The sequence below is a fragment of the Oreochromis aureus genome, linkage group 12 (assembly GCF_013358895.1).
Source record: "Oreochromis aureus strain Israel breed Guangdong linkage group 12, ZZ_aureus, whole genome shotgun sequence".
NCBI lineage: Eukaryota > Metazoa > Chordata > Actinopteri > Cichliformes > Cichlidae > Oreochromis > Oreochromis aureus.
The window spans coordinates 36,890,293-36,916,355 of NC_052953.1; the positions used below are offsets into that span (position 1 = coordinate 36,890,293).

A 26,063-nucleotide genomic window follows, 5' to 3' on the forward strand; every position below is an offset into this window, starting at 1 on the left:
GAATTCGATACCCAGCATCCACACTAACGGCGAACCAACTAGTAGCTCAGTGTTCCAACATTCGAAAGAAGGGACTGCTCTCACAGCTAGAGATTGACGAGGTACAACATAAATGCTACGGCAAGGAGGAGTCAGGGCGCCAGGTCAGGGGAGATATCATCACCCCACCGAGATTGGGTACATAGCCCCAAGTGCGATAGGAGAAGGATCGTTGAGTGCGAGAGGAACTGACCTGAAAGATAGGATCATGGCCAAGCTTGAAACCTGGATCCCCGTAGCGGTTACCAAGATTACGTGAAGTACCCTCAGAAGGTCTGCTAGATGATGTTAATGCAGCACTACGGATGATACCTACAACCACGATTACCGACACTAACAAGCTGATCTACACTACGGCAGCAGTGATCAGTGAGATGCTTGGCTACAAGTTGAACAGCCACAAGGGGCAGTACCCTCCCTGGAGAAGGAGGCTAGAGGGCAAGATCAAAGTAGCACGGAGGGAGGTTAGCCACATAAGGTGCATAAGAAATACAGCAAGCTGTCAATACCTGAGGCCTTGGAAACTGCCAAGCAAAGACTCACAGCCTTGGCCAGCCGCTTGAGGAGGTACACCAGAGAGATAGAAGGCAGGAGAATAAACCAGCTGTTCTCCACAGAACCAGCCAAGGTTTACTCTCAGTGGCAAGGGAACAATAAGAGAACAGCACCACCAAGGCTGGAGACGGAGCAATACTGGAAGAGCATATGGGAGAAGGACGCAACCCATAACGGCAATGCTCAGTGGCTAGTGGATCTGAGGGCAGACCATAGCGACCTCCCTGAACAGGGTCCGGTAACCATCACAGTGGCAGACATCCAAGAAAGGGTCTCCAGTATGAAGAAGAGTTGGACAGCACCAGGGCCCGACATGGTTCACGCCTACTGGCTGAAGAAGCTGACTGCACTCCACGAGCGTCTGGCAGCACAAATGAACCAGCTGCTAGTTAACGAGAGACACCGGAATGGCTAACCGAAGGTCGGACGGTCCTGATCCCCAAGGACCCCAAGAAGGACCGGTCCCATCCAACTACCGACCAATAACCTGCCTCAGTACTACATGGAAGCTCCTGTCAGGCATCATATCGGCTAAGATGAACAGGCACATGGGTCAATACATGAGCGGGCACAGAAAGGGATTGGCAAGAATACCAGAGGCACAAAACACCAGCTACTGGTAGACAGAACAGTCAGCCGAGACTGCAAGACCAGGCTGACCAACCTGTGCACTGCCTGGATTGATTACAAGAAGGCCTATGACTCAATGCCCCACAGCTGGATACTGGAATGCCTAGAATTGTACAAGATCAACAGGACCCTAAGAGCCTTCATCAGGAACTCAATGGGGATGTGGCGTACAACACTAGAGGCCAACCTCAAGCCCATAGCACAAGTCACCATCAAGTGCAGGATCTACCAAGGAGATGCTCTGTCCCCACTGCTGTTCTGCATAGGCCTGAACCCCCTCAGTGAGATCATTAACAAGACTGGCTACGGATACCGACTACGAAATGGAGCGGTTGTCAGCCACCTCCTGTACATGGATGACATCAAGCTGTATGCCAAGAGTGAACGAGACATCGATTCACTGATCCACACTACCAGAAGTGTAGTCGGATGGTAACAAAGAGAGGGAAGGTAGTCAGAACTGAGGGGATTGAACTACCAGAAGGCAACATTGCAGACATAGAGGACAGTTACAAGTACCTGGGGATCCCGCAGGCGAATGGGAACCATGAAGAGGGCGCTAGGAAAGCTGCAACCACCAAGTACCTGCAGAGGGTCAGGCAAGTCCTGAGGAGTCAGCTGAACGGTAAGAACAAGATCCGGGCCATCAACACCTACGCCCTGCCCGTGATCAGGTACCCTGCTGGGGTAATAGGCTGGCCAAAGGAGGAGATAGAAGCCACTGACATAAAGACAAGAAAGCTCCTTACCATGCATGGAGGGTTTCACCCCAAGTCCAGCACCCTGAGGCTGTACGCTAAGCGGAAGGAAGGAGGCCGGGGACTGGTGAGTGTCAGCACCACAGTCCAGGATGAGACAACGAACATCCACGAATACATCACGAAGATGGCCCCAACTGACCGAGTGCTCAGTGAATACCTCAGGCAGCAGAAACCCAAGAAAGAGGAGGAAGGCGAGGAACCATCATGGAAGGACAGGCCCCTGCACGGTATGTACCACCGGCAGATAGAGGAGGTGGCTGATATCCAGAAATCCTACCAGTGGCTGGACAAAGCTGGACTGAAAGACAGCACAGAGGCACTAATCATGGCAGCACAAGAACAAGCTCTGAGTACAAGATCCATAGAGGCTGGGGTCTCACACCAGGCAAGACCCCAGGTGCAGGCTGTGTAAAGATGCCCCAGAGACAATCCAGCACATAACAGCAGGGTGCAAGATGCTAGCAGGCAAGGCATACATGGAACGCCATAACCAAGTGGCGGCATAGTGTACAGGAACATCTGTGCCGAGTATAACCTGGAAGTCCCGAGGTCAAAATGGGAGATGCCCCCAAGGGTGGTGGAGAATGACCGAGCTAAGATCCTGTGGGACTTCCAGATGCAGACGGACAAAATGGTGGTGGCTAACCAACCGGACATAGTGGTGGTGGACAAACAGAAGAAGACGGCCGTAGTGATTGATGTAGCGGTTCCGAATGACAGCAACATCAGGAAGAAGGAACACGAGAAGCTGGAGAAATACCAAGGGCTCAGAGAAGAGCTCGAGAGGATGTGGAGGGTGAAGGTAACGGTGGTCCCCGTGGTAATCGGAGCACTAGGTGTGGTGACTCCCAAGCTAGGCGAGTGGCTCCAGCAGATCCTGGGAACAACATCGGAGATCTCTGTCCAGAAGAGCACAGTCCTGGGAACAGCTAAGATACTGCGCAGGACCCTCAAGCTCCCAGGCCTCTGGTAGAGGACCCGAGCTTGGAGGATAAACCGCCCGCAGGGGCGAGATGGGTGTTATATATATATAGATACAATGGGAGTCGCAAGTTTGATTCCCACCTGGGGCGTCTGTATTCAGTAAGCGTCCTAGACAAGACCCTCCCATGTGGAATAAGTGAAGTGCTGTGAATACTTTTCGGATTTGCAGTATAACAAAATATAGGTTCATTACTGCTTCTATCTGAATACTACGTTAATAATAACATAACTCCAACACTGGACTATAGGCTCTTACCTGTTGTGGGTCATGTGACTCTTGACCAGATGCCCAGCAGCCAGAGCAGCCATCAGTGAGAGCTCTCCAGCGAGTACGGTGGCACACACGATCCTGGCCAGCTGTCGGGCGTTCTCGCCTGGACAGTCCTGACTGGCCCCTTGCACACCCAGCATCTACACACACATGTGAACGCACAAATTATATGGCAACCAAATCCTTCCATTGATGCAGCTTTGAATGAAACAGTGCTGCAAATCCATTTCTGACTGTGTAATCTTTGCCATGTAAGAGCTCTGCAAGGATCTAAAAACCACACGACTGTGGTTTGTGTCACTGTGCAGCAGCACACCATATATTTCTGCTCACACTTGCACTTGGTGCATCCTCTTGAAATATTTACTCTCCTGGCGTCTTTCCTAAAACCAAATCTAAGAACAAAGTTTTTAGTTGTGACTCACTGCAGACACACAGGTACAACAACACGACTGTGCAAACTAAAAACAGTCGTCATGGAGACAACTATAAAGGGACACGGTCCAAGCTGAAATCCAAAATGTTTTATTTTCATGGACACTGTTGGGCACTGAACATCTGCATGTGTTCACTGTCTGTGTTTGATAAAAAGTCCTCGGGGGCACGTGTCACTGTTTTGTAATCGTCCAGGTCAGACAGACATGAACTGGGAGGGAAGCAGAAATGTTACTTCAGAAGAACAGAATATAAAAACTGTATTTAAAAGGATTGTTGATGATGTCAGGAAGCTGGAACCTACGCCTGCTTCAGTGTAATGTCATTGTCTTCACTTTTTTCTGCTGCAGATGATTGACTTTAAACTGGTAAGGGCTTGCTGTGTCACTGATTCCAGTGGGTTTCTCTCCCGTCACTTTAGCTAGCAGCCTGCTAAACTGTTTTCACGGCTCAAACTGAGAGCAGTTATAGTTGTCAGCTGTCAACAAGACACAAGAAAAGTGACTCAGGACAACTTACTGATCTACTGGCACAGCAGTGAGTTACATGACTGAGACCTTTTATGGCCTCTTACTTTGGTGCTCACTCTGCAGGTTTCCCTCCTGCTGAGTTCTTCATACACTCAGACTGTGCACCACATCCATCAGTCTTTCTTGTCATTGCCATTATTGACACCTCTAACTGCATGATCTTAAATGATCCTAAACATATAACAGTTGTGTAACCACTTTAAAGTGAAAAGGACTGCCCAGTGTTAACTGCTGATCTTCAGTTGCTTGACATGCATGATGTGCATGTACCTGCAGACAGGCCTGTTGTGGAGGCAGGTTGGTTCCTCCTCCTACAGTGCCCAGTTCTATAGATGGCATAGTACAACAGATGTACAGGTCATCTCCTGCTGGGCCTGACGGCTCCATGAGGGTGATGCAGTTACTGCTGCCCACTGACTGAGCTGGGTCCTGTACACACACACACACACACACACATTAACACAGGACACATGGGAATAACTTGGATGCACAACATTTCCTCACAGGTCATTTACCTGTCCACACGCTATGTAGATGGCTGTGACCAGGTTGGCTGAATGTGCATTGAATCCCCCGATGCTTCCTGCCATGGCTGAGCCCACCAGGTTCTTATTGATGTTAACTTCCACCAGAGCCTCTGTGCTTGTTTTCAAAACCTGAAGGGAATGAGACCGAGACAGGAGCATGAAACGCTGTCGTCATTTTAGAAACAATCAAAGTGATTTATGAAAAGACACAGTAGGACACTGGAGTCTCCAGATGGGACACACCCAGTGACTCATAGGTAGCACAGGTAAATAACTCTGCACCTGGTGGGTAAAACCACACAGTTGTGCTCTGTGACGTCATCCTGTGAGAGAGAACGTCTCGTGAAAACAATAAAGGTCCATCAGACTTCTGAGTGTTATGATCAATAATTTTGAACTTAAATCCCGTTTCCTCAGTTTTGTGTGACAAATTTAATCTTGTTTTCTGTCAGACTGTTTTTAACCCAACCTAACACTCAAGGTTATACTTGGTCCTACTGTTTGAAAAACGGATTTAATAATTCTCTAAAAAGCAGAGTCAGTACGTGCATTTTCTACTATATGGAACGCCAGGACTGCCATAATGAATTAATTAAATACACCATTAAATAATTAATTAAATGTGGCAATAATTAATTAAAATTGGAAATAATTAATTAAATAAATATTTACGACATATTTAATTAATTAATTATTGACACATTTAAATAATTATTGACAGTTTTAATTAATTATTTAATGGTGTATTTAATTAATTCATTTTGGCACTATTGTCACCTTCATGTCTCGCCTTTAAAACATTTTATCTGTCAGCCTCACCCATCAAACTAAGTGGGCGGGGTAAACGCTGCCACTGCAGCTTCTAACATTTGATTGGTTGCCGTGCAAAGTAAGTCAAGACAGGTCGATCCTAGATAATCGATTGCTTGTGGGGACTTGGGGCAGCCAGGTATCCCAGAATACATTTCAAATCACAGGCAGCAATGGTGGTGGTGTAAAGTTTTAAAATACCCCGATTTTCTGTCACCAACTACACATTTAATAGTGTTTTAGCTGCAAATGTCGTGGCGTAATCTTCACATGTCTGGTCAGGTTGTCAACATAGAACATGTTTGCAAAAGTGCTCAGATGTTTTCAGAGATGTCACTGCTCTGCTAACAGTCAGCATGCAGAGTGTACCGAGTTCACAGCCCCGGTGTTCCAGCTTAACTGGTTTTTTTTTGTTTTTTTTGTTTGTTTTTTTTTGGGGGGGGGGGGTTACATTAACCGGTTTGTTTACATATTCCACTCTCCGTGTTCCACATGTTGCATTCGCAGATTCTCATTTTCACCGAACAATCATCTCTTTCCGCCTGGTCTTGTGTCTCTGTGCTTCTGTAACATAAAGAACGAGCTGACATTTTTCTCACGACACCAGCGATCAGCTCAGCAGACCCTCAGTTTACCTGCATGCATCCTCCTCCTCACTTGTCAGCTGTTTAACACCTGCTGCTAATTCAAGAAACACGCCCACGTTACCTGGTGATAGTCACAGGTAGCTCCATGCCCTCCTGGGTTTTAAATGCACCTTAGAACCAGAGATGGGCAGTAACAATTACTGTTACTGTAATCTGATTACTTTTTTCAAGTAACGAGTAATGTAAGGATTACTATTGCAAAAACGGTAATTAGATTACCGTTACTTTCACGTAGGAACGCTGCGTTACTGCATTACTAAAACCGCGATTTTTTGCGAGAATGTCTCATGACAGTGACGTAAGCGAGTGTGACGTTCGTGACAACAGCTGTGTGCAGATCAACAATGGATAATATATCGAGTGCGGGAGAGCATATGAGCGTGCAGCGTTTAAAGCGTGGAAGTACTGTCCTTACTTTGAGTTTGATTCCATAAAAAGTGACAAAAACATTAGTGTCCGTTGTGCGTGGGAAGAAAACTTCTTTTTAAACCCCTAAACTTCCAGGCAAGCACCGAGTGCGCTACGACGTAATGTGAAATTCAGAGAGAAACTCCCGGATTCTTCCACTGACCGCTGCGGCACACCTGCACCAGGGTAAACCTCCGCCTAGCCCACTCCTGCTTTACAGGTGAAAATAGAGCAACAGGACCGCTAGTCTTTGATTTTATTTATTTTCTGCTGTGTTTTACTTGCATCTATTTGAAAGAGTGAGTGTAAACACAAAAACACATTTTATTTTATGTGCTGGAATGTGCAGAAAATAGGTTTAAATGTTAAACAAATTTCTTCCAGTCAGAGAAAGTTGCATATAATTTAATTTTTGCTTGATGCATAAAGTCAAAAGATTAAAACTAATAAAACAAGTTATAAAAAGACACATTTCCATTTGATTACATTTTGTATGATGGATTATGCAGAAAAAGTAGAATTGGGCTGAAAGATCTATCGCTTTATCACCTATTCAGGTTGTAAATCATGTTTTTAAAAAGTAACTAAGTAACTAAGTAATTAATTACTTTTGAAAATAAGTAATCAGTAAAGTAACGGGATTACTTTTTGGGGGAAGTAATCAGTAATTAGTTACTGATTACTTTTTTCAAGTTCAATTCAATTCAATTCAATTCAATTTTATTTATATAGCGCCAAATCACAACAAAAGTCGCCTCAAGGCGCTTTATATTGTACAGTAGATCGCACAATAATAAATACAGAGAAAAACCCAACAATCATATGACCCCCTATGAGCAAGCACTTTGGCGACAGTGGGAAGGAAAAACTCCCTTTTAACAGGAAGAAACCTCCGGCAGAACCAGGCTCAGGGAGGGGCGGCCATCTGCTGCGACCGGCTGGGGTGAAAGAAGAAAAACAGGATAAAGACATGCTGTGGAAGAGAGACAGAGATTAATAACAGATATGATTCGATGCAGAGAGGTCTGTTAGCACATAGTGAGTGAGAAAGGTGACTGGAAGGGAAAAACTCAATGCATCATGGGAATCCCCGGCAGCCTACGTCTATTGCAGCATAACTAAGGGAGGATTCAGGGTCACCTGGTCCAGCCCTAACTATATGCTTTAGCAAAAAGGAAAGTTTTAAGCCTAATCTTAAAAGTAGAGATAGTGTCTGTCTCCCGAATCCAAACTGGAAGTTGGTTCCACAGAAGAGGGGCCTGAAAACTGAAGGCTCTGCCTCCCATTCTACTTTTAAATACTCTAGGAACAACAAGTAGGCCTGCAGTGCAAGAGCGAAGTGCTCTAATAGGGTGATATGGTACTACAAGGTCATTAAGATAAGATGGGGCCTGATTATTTAAGACCTTGTATGTGAGGAGCAGGATTTTGAATTCAATTCTGGATTTAACAGGAAGCCAATGAAGGAAGCCAAAACAGGAGAAATCTGCTCTCTCTTTCTAGTCCCTGTCAGGACTCTTGCTGCAGCATTTTGGATCAGCTGAAGGCTTTTCAGCGAGTTTTAGGACATCCTGATAATAAAGAATTACAGTAGTCCAGCCTGGAAGTAATAAATGCATGAACTAGTTTTTCAGCATCACTCTGAGACAGGATATTTCTAATTTTAGAGATGTTGCGCAAATGGAAGAAAGCAGTCTTACATATTTGTTTAATATGTGCATTGAAGGACATGTCCTGGTCAAAAATGACTCAAGGTTCCTCACAGCATTACTGGAGGCCAAGGTAATGCCATCCAGAGTAAGAATCTGCTTAGATACCATATTTCTAAGATTTTCAGGGCCGAGTACAATAACCTCAGTTTTATCTGAATTAAGAAGCAGAAAGTTAGCGGCCATCCAGGTCTTTATGTCTTTAAGACATTCCTGCAGTTTAACTAATTGGTCTGTGATACCTGGCTTCATGTATAGATAGAGCTGCGTGTCATCTGCATAGCAGTGAAAATTTATGCTATGTCTTCTAATGATGCTGCCTAAAGGAAGCATGTATAATGTAAATAGAATTGGTCCTAGCACTGAACCCTGTGGAACTCCATAATTGACCTTAGTGTGTGAAGAGGACTCTCCATTTACATGTACAAATTGGAGTCTATTAGATAGATATGATACAAACCACTGCAGTGCAGTACCTGTAATACCTACAGCATGTTCTAATCGCTCTAATAGGATATTATGATCAACAGTATCAAACGCAGCACTAAGGTCTAGCGGGACAAGCACAGAGATGAGTCCACTGTCAGAGGCCATAAGAAGATCATTTGTAACCTTCACTAAAGCTGTTTCTGTGCTGTGCTGAGCTCTGAAACCTGACTGAAACTCTTCAAATAAGCCATTCCTCTGCAGATGATCAGTTAGCTGTTTGACAACTACTCTTTCAAGGATTTTTTGATATGAAAGGAAGGTTGGAGATTGGCCTATAATTAGCTAAGACAGCTGGGTCTAGAGATGGCTTTTTAAGTAAAGGTTTAACTACAGCCAGCTTGAAGGCCTGTGGTACGTAGCCGATTATTAGAGATAGGTTGATCATATTTAAGATTGAAGCATTAATTAATGGCAGGACTTCTTTGAGCAGTTTTGTAGGAATGGGGTCTAAAAGACACGTTGATGGTTTGGAGGAATTAATTATTGAAGTTAACTCAGAAAGATCAATTGGAGAAAAAGAGTCTAACTTAACATTGATGGTACTAAAAGTAGCTGTAGATAATGTTACATCTGTGGGATGATTATTGGTAATTTTTTTCTCTAATGATAAAAAAATTTTATTTGTGAAGAAGTTCATGAAGTCATTACTAGTTAACGTTAAAGGGATTGTTAGCTCAGTAGAGCTCTGACTGTTTGTCAGCCTGGCTACAGTGCTGAAGAGAAACCTGGGGTTGTTCTTATTTTCTTCAATCAGTGATGAATAGTAAGATGTTCTGGCTTTGCGGAGGGCTTTCTTATAAAGCAGCAAACTATTTCTCCAGGCTAAATGATGATCCTCTAAATTTGTGATACGCCATTTCCTCTCCAGCTTACGAGTTATCTGCTTTAGGCTACGTGTTTGAGAATTATACCACGGAGTCAGGGACTTTGGATTTGAGGCCTTAGTTTTCACAGGAGCTACAGTATCCAGAGTCGTACGTAGTGAGGAGGTAAAATTATTAACACTAGAATTACTGAGCCTTTTTTCCCTGGTGCAAGTCCCTACTACTAGATTTACTGGCCTGCGCAGATTTGCGTAAATTCCCCCCGACCTTAACACCTCTTGGCACCCCGCTGAGATTTTCACAGGTCGTCAGCTCCATTGTTCTCCTGCTTTTGTTGTGCAAACACACCCTCCCCAACCCCTAACCATGAGAGATTCAAGTTTTCCTTCCCTGCAAGGCTGCTTTCCTTCCTTACCTGCCTGCATGCCTGTCCATAAACATATATACACAGAGTTGTACATATATTTATATATTTATATAGCCACACCTTATATAATATGCATAAAGTCTAGTTATACACACAGACACATCTATATCATATATACACACACACACACATATATATATATATATACATATATATATATATGTGTGTGTGTGTGTATATATGATATAGATGTGTCTGTGTGTATAACTATATATGTGTGTGTGTATAACTATGTATATATATATATATAATATGTATATATGTATATATATATAAAATGTTTGTATAGTGCACTTTCTATACCGTGCTCTGTCCACTTTTTGCAATGACAATGCAGATTTTCCACTTGTGGGACAAATAAATGCAGATGTGTGTGTGTGTGTGTGTGTGTGTGTGTGTGTGTGTGTGTGTGTGTGTGTGTGTGTGTGTGTGTGTGTGTGTGTGTGTAACATTGGCATTTGTTTACTCAGATCCAAGGCAGGCCAAACCTCTGTGTTACAACCTACATACAAAAGACAGACATTCACAATATATGGGTACACAAGTCTGTTTTATTTCAAAGTGTTTCAAACTTTGAAACGAACCTTGGTAGGGAACAGCTGTTCCCTACCAAGCATTTCTTGCAGCTGGCAACAACGGTCGTGCATTCAGTATAGTTGTGACTTCGCAAAAAAATGTGGTCAAAATCTCATGAGTAAGTTGAAGCATTTCTATCAGGCATTTCTGAAAGTTGTAACACAGAGGTTTGGCCTGCCTTGGATCTGAGCAACTCTGAGTGAGCAAATGCAAATGTGCCAGGCCTCAAGGACAATGGGTGGTTTGCACAACAAAAGCTGTAGGAGAAACAAGCTGACGACCTGTGAAAATCTCAGCAGGGGTGCTTAACACCTCGGGACTTGCACCAGAAAATAAAAAAGCCAGTAATTCTAGGGGGTATTGGGTTTAGGGAAGTTACGCAAATTTGCGCAGGATAGTAAACCTAGTGTTAACAAGATGATCGACCTCTGTTGGAGTAGCGTTCAGATAGCTGCTCTGCTCTATGTTGGTACAGGGCATTGAAGATGATAACAGTGGGTGGATTATATTCTTAAACTTAGTTACAGCACTTTCAGAAAGACATCTACTTTGATAAAGTCTACTCTCCACTGCTGTGTAATCAATTATTGTAAATGTTATCAGGAAATGATCAGACAGCAGAGGGTTTTCAGGAAACACTGTTAAATGTTCAGTTTCTATGCCATACGTTAAAACAAGATCTAGAGTGTGATTAAAGTGGTGGGTGGGTTCTTTTACATTTTGAGAGAAGCCAATTGAGTCTAATAACAGATTAAATGCGATGTTGAGGCTGTCATTTTAGCATCTACATGGATGTTAAAATCACCCACAATAATTATTTTATCTGAGCTGAGCACTAAATCAGATAAAAGTCTGAGAAATCAGAGAGAAACTCTGTGTAAGGCCCAGGTGGACGATAGATGATAACAAGTAAGACTGGTTTCTGAGTTTTACAGCTGGGGTGGACGAGGCTAAGCATCAGGCTTTCAAATGAATTAAAAGTCTGTCTTGGTCTTTCGTTAATTAATAGGCTGGTGTGAAAAATTGCTGCCACACACCCCCTCGGCCTGTGCTTCGAGATTTCTGGTAGTTAGAATGACTCGGGGTGTTGATACATTTAAACTAACATACTCATCCTGCTGCAACCAGGTTTCTGTAAGGCAGAGTAAATCGATTTGTTGATCAATTATTAAGTCATGTACTAACAGAGACTTGGAGAGAGAGACCTAATATTTAATAATCCACATTTCACTGTTTTACTCTTTGGTTCAGATGTGGATACTGTATTGTTCTTTCTTTGTGATTTTTTATGTTTAAGTTGTTTATTGCTGGTTTTTGGTTTGTTTTTTGTCTTTTTGGGAGCTGACACAGTCTCAATGGAGATGGGTTTTTGGGGGGGTAGCAGGAGGAGAGAAGCTGCAGAGAGGCGTGTAAGACTGCAACTCTGCTTCCTGGTCCCAACTCTGGATAGTCATATTTTGGGGGGTTTAATAAATTGGTCCATATTTCTAGAAATGAGAGCTGCTCCATCCAAAGTGGGATGGATGCCGTCTCTCCTAACAAGACCAGGTTTCCTCCAGAAGGTTTGCCAATTATCTATGAAGCCCACATCGTTTCTGGGACACCACTCAGACAGCCAGCAATTTAAGGAGAACATGCGGCTAAACATGTCACTCCTGGTCTGATTGGGGAGGGGACCAGAGAAAACTACAGAGTCCGACATTGTTTTGGCAAAGTTACACACCGATTCAATATTGATTTTAGTGACCTCCGATTGGCGTAACGGGTGTCATTACTGCCGGCGTAAATTATGATCTTACTGTATTTACGTTTACCCTTAGCCAGCAGTTTTAAATTTCCTTCAATGTCGCCTGCTCTGGCCCCTGGAAGACAATTGACTATGGTTGCCGGTGTCTCTAGCTTCACATGTCTGAGAACAGAATCACCAATTACCAGAGTTTGACCCCCGGCGGGTGTGTCGCCGAGTGGGGAAAAATGGTTAGACACATGAACAGGTTGGTGGTGTACCTGGGGCTTCAGTTTAAGACTATGCTTCCTCCTCACCGTCACCCAGCCGCCCTCTTTCCCCAGCTGCTTGGGGTCTGCCGGGGAACAGCTAGCGGGGCCTATGCTATCTTCGGCTGCACCAGCTACAGGGCCTGGCTAGCTACGGGTGAATGAAGGGGTGCGGCCGAGTCTCCAATTCAGTAATCCTGGCCTCCAGAGCTGCAAATATACTACATTTGTTACAGGTATCATTACTGCTAAAGGAGGCCGAGGAGTAACTAAACATCTGACACAATGAGCAGGAAAGTGCAGGAGGGACAGGTGAAGTAGCCATGGTGCTAACGAGTCGGCTACGAGCTAAGCTAAACTAGCGAAACAGTAAAGAGACAGTGAGTGAATACTTTGGCTATAAATTAGGTAGTGAGTACACAGAAAGGGTGATTCAGATGAAGCACGTTAAGATTATACTATGAAAAAGGGATGTATCAAAAGATTTAAATTCAAGTAACTTGACCAACACTGCTTAGAACACACATGCATCAACACTACATATGAGCGGGCGGAGGGAGGTTTGGAGTCTTCTCACACCCCCGTTCTCTGCGGCCTGCTGGAGCGGGGGGGCTGGGAGGAGGAGTTGGCCGTCCGATTGGGGTCTGGAATGTGGGGCCTCCCTGCTGCTGCCGAGTCGGGGCGGTCTGCTTCTCTCCACCCCAGGGAAAAGGGTAACACCACCTGGGTCTGGGTGCAGTTTCCCCCTCCAGGGGCAAGGGTACCTAGACCCGGTTCTTAGAGTACGCTTGGGGAGTGTGATTGTGTGTACAGCGTCTCTTTATGTCTGTCTCCACGTTGGGTGAGTGTAGAGTAATTGCATATGAGAGCATGAGGGTGGGAATGGATGTTTGTGTCTATATGTCAGGTTGGGTATCAGACGCCACCTCTCTGGGGCCATCTCAGGCCCTGCAAGGTTTGGAGGCCTATCTCCCCCCGACCACTTCCCCTGCCGGTGGCGGACGCCCTCAGACATCGGTGCGTTGGTGGTTCTTTGTGTCCAGGGATGGGCGTCCAGGTACACACTGGCTCACTCCTTGGTGGCTGCTTATCGGGGCCTGGAGCCTGGGGCTCGCTTGGGCCCCTTCGGGGGTGGGGTGCCCTCGGCCTCTCGGCCTGGGGCTCAGTCACTGTGGCACAGCTGGCTGCCGGCGGAGCTCATGGGCACGTCACTGCAACCCCCCCCCCCCCGGCTTCTGCTCCGCAGCTGCTAAGTGACCCCTCATCTGGGGCTCTCCTAAGCTCTTTCTGGGATAGTGGCGCGGCTGCCCCTCTGTTGGTCTTCCTTGGTCTCTTGTGTTCTGAGGGCCTCTGGATGTCTGGAGTTTTGATCTCCTCCATAACTGCTTCATACCCTGGAGGATGGGGCTATGGCCCCCCCACATCCTCTAACAGATCATTACATGAAGGAACCTTTTAAATACCAGCGTATCCATGCTCACAGGTGTACACACGGGTGCTCACACACACAAACCACACCCTTTTTGGCTCCTACCTCAAAGCACACTGTGTGCTGTCAATCTTACGTGCTGCACAATAATGTTTAATATTTAGTATCCATCCATCCATCTTCATCCGCTTTATCCGAGGCCGGGTCGCGGGGGCAGCAGCCTAAGCAGAGAAGCCCAGACCTCCCTCTCCCCAGCCACCTCCTCCAGCTTATCCGGGGGAACACCAAGGCGTTCCCAGGCCAGCCGAGAGATATAATCTCTCCAGCGTGTCCTGGGTCTGCCCTGGGCCTCTCCCGGTGGGACATGCCCGGAACACCTCACCCAGGAGGCGCCCAGGAGGCATCCTTGTCAGATGCCGAACCACCTCAACTGGCTCCTTTCGATGTGGAGGAGCAGCGGCTCTACTCTGAGCCCCTCCCGGATGGCTGAACTTCTCACCCTATCTCTAAGGGAGAGGCCAGCCACCCTTCGGAGGAAGCTCATTTCTGCCGCTTGTATCCGCGATCTCGTTCTTTCGGTCACTACCCACAGCTCATGGCCATAGGTGAGGGTAGGGACGTGAGATCGATTTCGGTAAATTGAGAGCCGCTTTTACACTCAGCTCCCTCTTCACCACGACGGACCGGTGCAGCGTCCGCATCACTGCAGCTGCAGCACCAATCCGTCTGTCGATCTCCGGCTCCCTTCTCCCATCACTCGCGAACAAGACCCCGAGATACTTGAACTCCTCCACTTGGGGCAGGAACTCATCCCCGACCCGGAGTGGGCACTCCACCCTTTTCCGGCTGAGAACCATGGCCTCAGATTTGGAGGTGCTGATCCTCATTCCCGCTGCTTCACACTCGGCTGCGAACCGCTCCAGTGCGAGCTGGAGGCCCTCACCTGATGAAGCCAACAGAACCACATCATCCGCAAAAAGCAGAGATGAGATTCTGAGGCCACCGAAGTGAAAGCCCTCCGCCACTTGGCTGCGCCTAGAAATCCTGTCCATAAAAATTATGAACAGAACCGGTGACAAAGGGCAGCCCTGGCGGAGCCCATCACCCACCGGAACGAGTCCGACTTATTGCCGGCAATGCGAACCAAACTCTTGCAACGGTTGTATAGGGATCGAATGGCCCGTAGCAATGGGCCAGACACCCCATACTCCATAACACCTCCCACAGGACACCCGAGGGACACGGTCGAATGCCTTCTCCAAGTCCACAAAACACATGTAGACTGGTTGGGCAAACTCCCATGCACCCTCAAGTATCCTTGAGAGGATAAAGAGCTGGTCCAGTGTTCCGTGACCAGGACGAAAACCGCATTGTTCCTCCTGTATCCGAGGTTCGACTAACGGACAAACTCTCCTTTCCAGCACCCTGGCATAGACTTTCCCAGGGAGGCTGAGGGTGTGATCCCCTGTAGTTGGAACACACCCTCCGGTCTCCCTTCTTAAAGATGGGGACCACCACCCGGTCTGCCAGTCCAGGGTTACTGCCCCTGATCTCCACGCAACATTGTAGAGGCGTGTCAACCAGGACAGCCCTACAACATCCACAGCCTTCAGGAACTCGGGCGGACCTCATCAACACCAGGGCTCTGCCACCAAGGAGTTGTTTAACTGCCTCAGTGACCTCGCCCCGAAATTGGCGGGTCATTCCCTCATCCCCAGACTCTGCTTCCTCCTCGGAAGGCGTGTCAGTGGGATTAAGGAGGTCCTCAGTATTCCTTCCACCGCCTGACAATTTTCTCAGTCGGCGTCATCAGTGCTCCGCCAGCACTATACACAGTGCAGGTAGAGCACCGCTTTCCCCCTCCTGAGGCGCCTGACGGTTTGCCAGAATCTCTTCGAGGCAGTCCGAAAGTCTTTTTCCATGGCTCTCCGAACTCCTCCCACACCCGGGTTTTTGCTTCAGCCACTGCCCGAGCCGCATTCCGCTTGGCCTGTCGATACCTGTCGGCTGCCTCCGAGTCCCACAGGCTAACCAAGCCCGATGGGACTCCTTCTTCAGCCTGGTGGCTCCCTTCACCTCTGGTGTCCACCATTTGGTTCGGGATTACCACCACGGCAGGCACCAATCACCTTGCGGCCGCAGCTCAATGCAGCAACCCGGCGATGGAGGCGCTGAACATGGTCCATTTGGACTCAATGTCCCCAGTCTCCCTCGGAATGCTGTTGAAGCTCTGCCAGAGGTGTGCGTTGAAGATCTCGCGGACTGGGGCCTCTGCTAGACATTCCCAGCACACCCTCACTACGCGTTTAGGTGCACCGGGTCTGTCCAGTGTCCTCCCCCGCCACCTGATCCAACTCACCACCAGGTGGTGATCAGTTGACAGCTCAGCCCCTCTCTTTACCCGAGTGTCCAAAACATATGGTCGCAGGTCTGGTGATACGATTACAAAATCGATCATCGACCTGCGGCCTAGAGCGTCCTGGTGCCACGTGCACTTATGGACACTCTTATGTTCGAACAAGGTGTTCGTTATGGCCAAACTGTGATTTGCACAGAAGTCCAATAACAAAACACTGCTCGGGTTCAGATCAGGGAGGCCGTTCCTCCCAATCACGCCCCTCCAGGTCTCGCTGTTGTTACCCACGTGAGCATTGAAGTCTCCCAGCAGGACAACAGAGTCTCCAGGTGGGGCACCTTCCAGCACCCCCCCCCAGGGACTCTAAGAAGGCTGGGTACTCTGAACTGCCACTCGGTGCATAAGCGCAGATGACAGTCAGGACCCATTCCCCGACCCTAAGGCGCAGGGAACAAACTCTCTCATCCACCGGGAAAAACCCCAACGTACCGGTAGCAAGCCGAGGGGATATTAGAATACCCACCCCAGCCCGCCGCCTCTCACCAGGGGCAACTCCAGACTGAGACAGAGTCCAGCCCCTCTCCAGGAGACTGGTTCCAGAGCCCAAGCCATGCGTAGAGGTGAGCCCGACTATATCTAGCCGGTACCTCTCAACCTCACGCACTAACTCAGGCTCCTTCCCCACCAGAGAGGTGACATTCCATGTCCCTATTGCCAGTCTTGGCAGCCGGGGATCAGGCCGCCAGGGCCTCCGCTCCTGGCCGCCGCCCAGCACACAATGCACCCGACCCCTATGGCGCCTCCTGCGGGTGGTGGGCCTACGGGAGGATGGGCCCATGTCTCCTCTTCGGTCCTGTGCCCGGCCGGGCCCCATGGACTAAGGCCCGGCCACCAGACGCTCGCCCTCGGGCACCCTCCCCGGGCCTGGCTCCAGGGCGGGGCCCCGGTAACCCTATCCAGGACAGGGTAAACTGTTCCCTCGATGTTTTCTTCATAAGGGTCTTCTGAATTGCTCTTTGTCTGGTCCCTCACCCAGGACCAATTTGCCATGGGAGACCCTACCAGGGGGCAAAAGCCCCCAGACAACATAGCCCCTGGGATCCCTGGGACACACAAACCCCTCCACCACGATAAGGCAGCGATTCACGGTAGCGATTTAGTATTTACTGTCATATTCCCATATATCATCGTGATGTTGTTTATTATATTGCTCTTTTTTCTTCTTCTGCTTGTTTTCCCTTTTTTCTTTCTCAACAGGTGATCCAGGTGATCGATATATGTATTTTTTGTCTGCTTATTTTGTTGGTTTTTGTTTTTTGCCCTTTATCCCCGTCCCTCTTCCCCGCTGTTTTTCTTTCCCTCTTTCTTTCTCCCCTTTCTTTTCCCCAGTCAAGTCTGTCCTGTGTGTAGCGAAAATAAAATAAAATAAACAATAAAAGGTCAATCAAATGGACCAATACGGCAAGGCTGGGATGGTCCATTTGGTAAAGTAAATCCGTTGGGCATCTTTCTTCGCCTTTAGACAATAATTCTGATGGCAAAAGAGCCAAACGGGACAGGCAAAAAAAAAAGAAAAAAGAAAAGAAAAAAGAGATCACAGTTTAACTGTGCTCGATATAACGCAATGTCGGCGCATTTTTCTGCACAAGATAAGTAAATAAAGTTTTTTTTCCCCCGAGGGCAGAGCTGCTGGAGCTTGTTTCCCTACAGAGCACTTTATAGGCAAACCAGCTTTATCAGCGGCTGATGTCCAATCACCGGCACACAGCTTTGAAACCTCACCTGAGTTTTAGCTCTCAGTGGTTAAACACTGGACTTAATTCACTCAGGTTTTGTCTGTCGGGTCACGTTTACTTCGCTGTTTTATTTACAACTGAGGAAATCGGTTTGGCTGAGGTGAAAGTTACGTTTCATAACCGCATAGTTTTACTGAAATTTAATGGTTCACTGCCACATGTGTTAGTCTGAACCATTCGCTTTTCTTTATCTGGTGTGTTTTGGATTTTTTAACAGTGAATTTTGAGATTAAACTGACTTTTAAAATGTTTTTATACAAAGAGGAAAGAGAAGGCGCATTTCCACTGAGAGGAGCAGAGTTTGCAACAGCATGTTCATCATGAAGACTGCAACCTGGACAGAAATATTACATCATCTGTTTTTTAATAGTTATTCAACTGTATGCTAAGCACCAGCTGTCTGTTAGAATTTTTAGAGTTTACTTAACTGAAAATAAACAAGGTTAACATATAATTTGTGTTTTTGTAACTATTGGGTATTTTTGCAAAACTCTACACACAGATAAGAAAACCCTTCACCAAATCAGCAAAACATTGTAGTTTTCTTGTAAAAGCGAATAACCTTTGCTTAACTCTCCAAACCTTCATAAAAATGGTATTTTCTTATCAAACAGTAAACACAAGCCATCACATTAATAAGCACACAATGCACCAACTACACACTGATGGTATGAATAAAAACACATCTGGCTTTTGCTTTCTCTGTGCACAAGGTAGGCTATGTCAGTTTGAGCTCATACTTTTGTCAAAGGTCCGTAAACATAGAGGGATCCAAACTTCAGGTACTGGTGTTTATTCACACACATCAAAACAAACACAAGTGTTTATTTCCAAGTCAAAACAAAATAGTAATTTCACTGAGGAAAAAAAAGAAATCAGTCTACATCGTGTCGTCTCTCTGGGTCCGGCCACAAAATGTCATCTACATCACATGCAATGTCCACCAGTCCAAGGCACCGGGGAAAATATCTCCTGGAATGGCGTATCCAGGTCTGACATGATGCCTGGTCAGTATCCCCACATGCCTCCTCCATTGCCTGTAAAAGGGCTATGCACTGATGGGGATGACGGTCATAGACCTTCCAGCGCCAGGCAGAGAAGAACTCTTCAATTGGATTCAAGAATGGAGAGTATGGGGGGAGGTTGAGTACAGTGAAGAGTGGGTGATCTGTAAACCAGTTGCGGACCAAAGCAGCCCTATGGAAACTAACATTGTGGTAAATGGTAAAATGGCCTGTATTTATATAGCGCTTTACTAGTCCCTAAGGACCCCAAAGCGCTTTACATATCCAGTCATCCACCCATTCACACACACATTCACACACATTCACACACTGGTGATGGCAAGCTACATTGTAGCCACAGCCACCCTGGGGCGCACTGACAGTCCTATTCATATTGTCATATTGTCCCATATGATGATGTATCTGGTCTGCTCTGGTCTTTGAACATTAGTGAGCATGTCATGTAAAGTGTCCAGGAATGTAATAATGTGTGCAGTGTTATATGGGCTCAGGGTTGCATGATGGTGAACAACATCATTTTGACTTATAGCTGCACACATAGTTATGTTACCACCACGTTGTCCTGGGACATTGATGATGGCACGGTGTCCAATAATGTTCCTGCCACGTCTCCTTGTCTTAGTGAGGTGAAAACCAGCCTCATCCACAACAAACTGCTCATGACCCATCTGCCTCTAGCTCCATCACTCTCTAGACAAGTCTAAACAAATTCAGCACAGCAGGCACATGCACAGCACTACAGTATGCACTTTGTTTCATTCGGATTCTGTTGCGGGCAAGTACACAACCTAATACAGAAATGCTCACATTTTGTATGTTTTGGAAGGTGGTGTCATCCTCAGTTATGCGCTGCTGAATTTCACGTAGCCTTATGGAGTTATTTGCAATCACCATATTGACTATATGGGTTTCCTGGTCTGCAGTGAACATGCTTCCTCTGCCCCCAGCATCTGGTCGTCTAGCAATTCTGTAAAGTAACAATTTCAGTATTTTTACATCTATGGTATTGTTGTGTTTCTCATTAGCATACAGCAGTGCTACAAATCTTAGTGCAAAGTGACTGTACTAACCGACTCTCATTTCAAAATGTCCTTATGATGCTTGCTACAGTGTAGCGGCTCGAGTTAGGCTGAACCCGTTGGCCAGCTTCCCTCAGGGTCACTCCATGGTTGATTACATGGTTCACTGTTGTAGCTCTGATGTCATCAGCAATTCTATTTCTTACTCTTCTTACCCTTCCTCTCCCCCCTCCTCGTCCTCCTCTTGCTCCTCCTTGTCCTCTTCCTCTAACTTCACCTCCTTGTCCTTGTCGTCCTCTTCGTCCTACTTCTTCACCTCCACGTCCTCTTCCTCGGCCTCCTCTACTTCTCACTCTTCCTGCTCCCTCCATTGTACTCCACACACAGAGCTTACCTGTATTATAGTGCTTAGGCTGATTGCAAAGTGAACTAACTATCTAAAAAAGTTTTCACGTGTGACAGTGTGCCAGACAGTTGGCAAAATAGTGTAAATAATGGCCATAAATGTGTATAGTTTTGCTAGGAGTGTGTTGATCATTTGGAAATTGAGTGTAAAGCAGTGAGTTGTGTTTACAGTTCTGCAAAAAGAGTGCTGTGCAGTGGATTGTAGCTACAGGTTTGCAAAGTGTGTGTTACAAAATGGCAAACTGAGTGCAAAGCAGTGTTTGTGCTTTTAGTTTGGCAAACTCAGTGAGTGGTTTTGCTATAAGTATTAATAGTTTTAGAAATTGTGCTATAAGAATCACAGTTAGGGTTTAAGCATTCTGGAAAAAGTGTAATAGGACCTCCCTATTTATATCATAGTTTATGATATAGCACGTGTATTTCAGTAATAGCCTGCTTATTTCAGTGTAGTGGTGAACAGTCACACAGCTCCGTGGGCGTTATCTGTGATACTCCTTAACTATAATTTATCCAGGTTAACTTCAGGTAACCATTCAGACAGTTCTTTTGCAATGAAAAACATAAACACTCATGTCGCCGGTAGGTTTCCGCTGTGCCAGCTGTTTAAATTACAGCTGCTTATGCAGTAACCATGGTAACCACGGACTCTGAGCGGCTGGATCGACGCAGGTCAGACAACAATTTTACATATATGATCTTAAAACAGGACACAGCCACTATACGTGCTGGCCTCATATCATATGTGAACGCAGACTGTGTCTATGTTTGGCGTTTGCTTTATATCTAATCTTCCTCTCAAACATTTAAACAGCAGCGAGTCTGCAGCTGAGGGAACACAAACTAAAATTGGTTTGATCGTTTCTTGCGAGTATTAATTTGGTGATTTATTAAATGTATAAATGTTATTCTAATCTGCTGCTGAGTCTCTTTCGCTGATAAAAACGCAGATAACACAGATCACGAACACCTGTTCAACCAATCACTTTCATTCCACTTTGATCTGTGACAAACTGATGCGTTCATCTCTGTTACAGTGTTGTGTTAGACTGCCATATTTTTGTGTTCTTTATGCTGTAGATTTTCCCGTCTCTGGAATAGTTGGCAGTAATAAGGATGATTTTCTGTAAAATCATATTACAGTTTTTCTCAAATGCTAAAACACAAAAGCCACAAAGACGCGGATGAAACAGGTCTATAGGGTTCCCTTTGAGCGCAACTCTGCGCGACACAAAGACCTACGTTACGAGTATGTGCAAGTAAGTATACATCCATGTTCACAGTACAGTTAGTGGACATACTGTGTTGCTCAGTGGCCTACATTACTTCTGGACAATACTGTGCAACCTGATTGACTGTTGTTCTGAACACGTGCACTTTCACACTTTCACCTGTGTTGACATCCCAGCGGAGGCCTTCCAAGGACAGATTCGCCATTCCAGGGCGTTTTTCCCGTGGTGCCTGGCAAGAGACAATATAGCCTGCGATGTGGATGAGGTGATGTGGCCCGATGCAGCTCAGAGACATGATGCCGCACAGTGATTGTGGTGTGTGTGTGGTGTGAATAAAGTAAATAAAAAAACTTCACACCCTGATCATGTTTTCAAGAGTACTGTTGTGTGCAATAGATTCTGTTTTTGCATTGAGTTGTGTTACAGTAGTGTACGTACATGCAGGATTTTCGATAGATTGATACTCTTCATATGGAACTCACAAGTCTAAATGCCTAATCCTCTGCAGAGATCTACGACGATCTGTTACTGTATGGTTTCTAGAAATATGCATTGGCAGTTATGAAACAAAGAACCTTCTCACAAATTGAGCATTGTGTTTTCAATTGTTTTGCTGTAATGTATAATGATGTGTATAGTGTTTACATTTTTGAAAGCTTCGAGCTGCTCTTTTGGTGTGAAAGTTTGAGTTTTGCAGTGGGAAGGTGTGGTTGTGTTTATGTAGCTTTAGAAAAGGGTGTTGTGTTTAGAAATTGGGGAACATGGTGGGAACGTTTGTGAAATGTGTTTTAGCATTTGAGAAAAACTGTAATATGACCCGTGACATATTCGTAGATGACAGTTAGATTAGTCAGCTGGGAAACTGTGTGTTAACTCAGAGAGCTGAAGATATCGTGGAGACGCTGACCTCGCTCCGTGGTGTACAGGGCCGTTTACCCTCATGATTAATATTCACAATAAAAATATTAGCCCAAAATCATGAAGGCTGTATGTGTTTCATAGTGTCGAACAACCTTTGTACAGTTAAAGCCAGCAGTTACATGACGGAAACACCAACGTTATCTCTTTTATGCGTTTATACGCAGGTCACGCTGATTACTGAACACAAACCCAAAGATCAGCTGTTAATCGGATTTATTTGCTCTCTCTCCTCCTTAAACATGTTTTTAATGTTTGTTATAATTCAGAATTGGCAACTGAAACACGTAGGACACATACGAACATCAGGAAATAAAAACCTGATAAATATAACCTCAGTAAATGAAGTCAGTGTCAGCGGGGGTTATTACAGCTGTGTACCGGGGCCTGCGCTTTGTCGGCGGTAATAACAGCTTGATTGCTTGCGAGGCGAGCGGGTCTATCCCACGCTTTGCCGTGAGACTGGGCAGACATCTCCAAAATCATCGAAGCACTTTTGCAAAGAGGCTGTATCTTGACAAACTGACCAGATATCTGAAGATTAAACCGCTGCATTCTCGGCTAAAAAATATTAAAACGGTATTTGGTGACACACAAACAGGGTTTTTCAAAGTTCAGTCCTGTTAGTTTCAACATGCCGTTTTTTGGTGTGCAGAAACGCCTGCTAAAAACAATGGCCACCAGGCCAAAGCAATGGTTTTGACTCGATCAGCGTTAACCCCGCCCCCTGGGTTTGATGGGTGAGGTTGACAGATAAAATCAATTCATGGTGAGACCTGAAGGAGTCAACTGTGCCAAAATGAATTAATTAAATACACCATTAAATAATTATTTAAATGTGGCAATAATTAATTAATTAAATGTGTCAAAAATATTTATTTAATTAATTATTTCCAATTTTAATTAATTATTTAATGGTGTATTTAATTAATTCATTATGGCAGTCCTGGCGTTCCATACTACGACTCTCCAAGTCTTTAAAGTGAAAGATTGCTTCTGTAGAGAGTTGAAAAAGCTTTCTAGTAAAATCTGGTATCAGAAATAAACTGGGGAAAACAGCCCCCTCCCCCCCCCAAAGGTTTTTGTTATGATTGTATTTGTGTACCTGTCAGTTTACAATGCTATTCTGCATCCAGCCGCTAGAGGGCGCATTACGCGCAGTGGTATCAAGTAGCGTTTTGGGGCACAGAGGAAGAATAAACCTTCCTGTTGTGAAACTGACACCAGCTCAACGTGTGTCCCTTTTTCTATTCTTTATCACAGGTTAGTAAATGCATTTAAATGAATGTATACTGCAGACCTTACAAACAGAGGATGTTGTTTATGTGGGTAATGAGCGCAACTCGCTAAAGAAATGGATTCGTTCTGAGTTGTGTCCGAATTGTGGGTTAAGGCTGCAGGCTAAATGATGCTAATGCTAGCGGACTGGGCTAATGTGGGATACTGAGTGTGTGTGGGGAAGCTAATCTGACCTGTGAGAGACTTCTGGACTGTGAACTCTTAATGTATTATGCACTCTGATAAATTGGTTTTATACTATGTTTTATTCTTCTGGTTGATGTTGTGGTTACAAGAACAAGTTTGTGGTTTAATACAAAGACATTTATAGAGTGTTATAAGGAAACTGATCAATGCTGACTGCACAGTAGTAGTGAACGCTGTAAAGGAGCATTGCACTTTATATAGTTGTAGGTTGTATAAGAACAGTAAATATGTTTGTCTTATGTGAAAGACATTATTTTCTTGTAAAGAGTAAAATAGCTGTATATTTTAAAAAACAGAAGTTATATTGTCAGTACAGTGGAAATACATTTCACATAAATAAGTTAGTGCTGAACGAGAATTAAAATGTGTAAAATGAGTTCATTTTATGATGTTTGTAAATGTAGTTAAAAATGAAGTACAGAGTACACTATTGTGTTTTGTTTATTCTTGTAAAACAAATGTGTTTATTGTGATATATTGTGGATCTGATATTATCAATGGATTTAAGCAACATTTTGTTTATGTTTTGTCAAAGTTGTATTGAGAGATTTATACAGTCTCTAGCTCAGGGAACTGTGGCCATGTATGGTAAACTGGACTGAAACACTAACAGCAGTTAGTGTGGTGATACCTGAAGCTGTTCTAAGCTGTTGTGAAGAATAAACCTTCCTGTTGTGAAACTGACACCAGCTCAACGTGTGTCCCTTTTTCTATTCTTTATCACAGCACCACACATTGTTGAACAGGAAACCAGTTGCCCCTCTGGTCATCATCTTAGGGAGGCAACACTTCACTCAATATTTGAACCTGACACAGGTTTCTGCTGAAACTCTATTGGCAGACAGTTTGTATAAAACTGGCTAGTCCCATCAAAGGTCACACAGTGTTTCCTACCTCTCTGACCACCTTGGCAGGGATGGTGGCTTCACAGACAGCAGACTTGCCCCGGCCTTCGATCCAGTTGATGGCAGCTGGCTTCTTGTCTGTGCAGTAGTTTCCACTAACAGCCACCACCTGCAGCTCTGGGAAGTGCTGCTGCAGTAACCTCAGAGCCTCCTCTGTGCCCTGTGGGCAGATTAGATTCATTACGTATGGTTGCTACGTCATAAATGCATCTGACACAGCGACGCAGTTTCATGTTGATGAACGCTGATCCATCTAAAACACTTTTTCCAGAAGTGCTGAATAAGAACCATTGTTAATCCAGTATGAGTGAGCACTGGGTGATGGTGTAAGGCAGAAATCGCTTTAACAAAAAAACACGTGGAGCCAAACAAGGCTGAGGAAGGCGCAGCCCTGTCCCTGCACCAGTCGGAGGTAATGTTAAAGAGCAGTGCTGCAGACAGTAAGGCCACATTTGGCTAGTTTATTATCATTATTTGATTTAACTCGTGCTCGTTGTGGTATTCACAGTGACAGAGGACAAAGCTGCAGGCACAACCACAGTTACCTTAGAGATCATGTTCATCCCCATCGCATCTCCAGTCTTTGAATGAAAGCGGATATAAAGATTTCTCCCTGCCAGACCCACCAGCAGCTTCTGAAGCCTCGCAAACCTGCAAACAACAATTCTCTGTCACACAGGAACAATACACACTGCAGACACACAAGCAGGCTGAGTGCACACACTGCAGACACACAAACAGACTGAGTGCACACACTGCAGACACACAAACAGACTGAGTGCACACACTGCAGACACACAAACAGACTGAGTGCACACACTGCAGACACACAAACAGACTGAGTGCACACACTGCAGACACACAAACAGACTGAGTGCA

General features: G+C 45.4%; 1 protein-coding gene across 2 annotated transcripts in view; it reads right to left on the reverse strand.

Moving 5' to 3' along the window:
• The window catches only part of hmgcra (3-hydroxy-3-methylglutaryl-CoA reductase a), a 38,065-nt gene that overhangs the window by 3,911 nt on the left and 8,091 nt on the right, over positions 1-26,063 (reverse strand). For both annotated transcript variants that reach the window (XM_031735307.2, XM_039620851.1), the window contains exons 15-19: positions 25,730-25,835; positions 25,174-25,344; positions 4,721-4,861; positions 4,476-4,634; positions 3,226-3,380 (exon numbers count right to left, since the gene is read on the reverse strand). In XM_031735307.2, the coding sequence (XP_031591167.1) occupies positions 3,226-3,380; positions 4,476-4,634; positions 4,721-4,861; positions 25,174-25,344; positions 25,730-25,835 (732 nt within the window). The remainder of the gene's footprint in view (positions 1-3,225; positions 3,381-4,475; positions 4,635-4,720; positions 4,862-25,173; positions 25,345-25,729; positions 25,836-26,063) is intronic.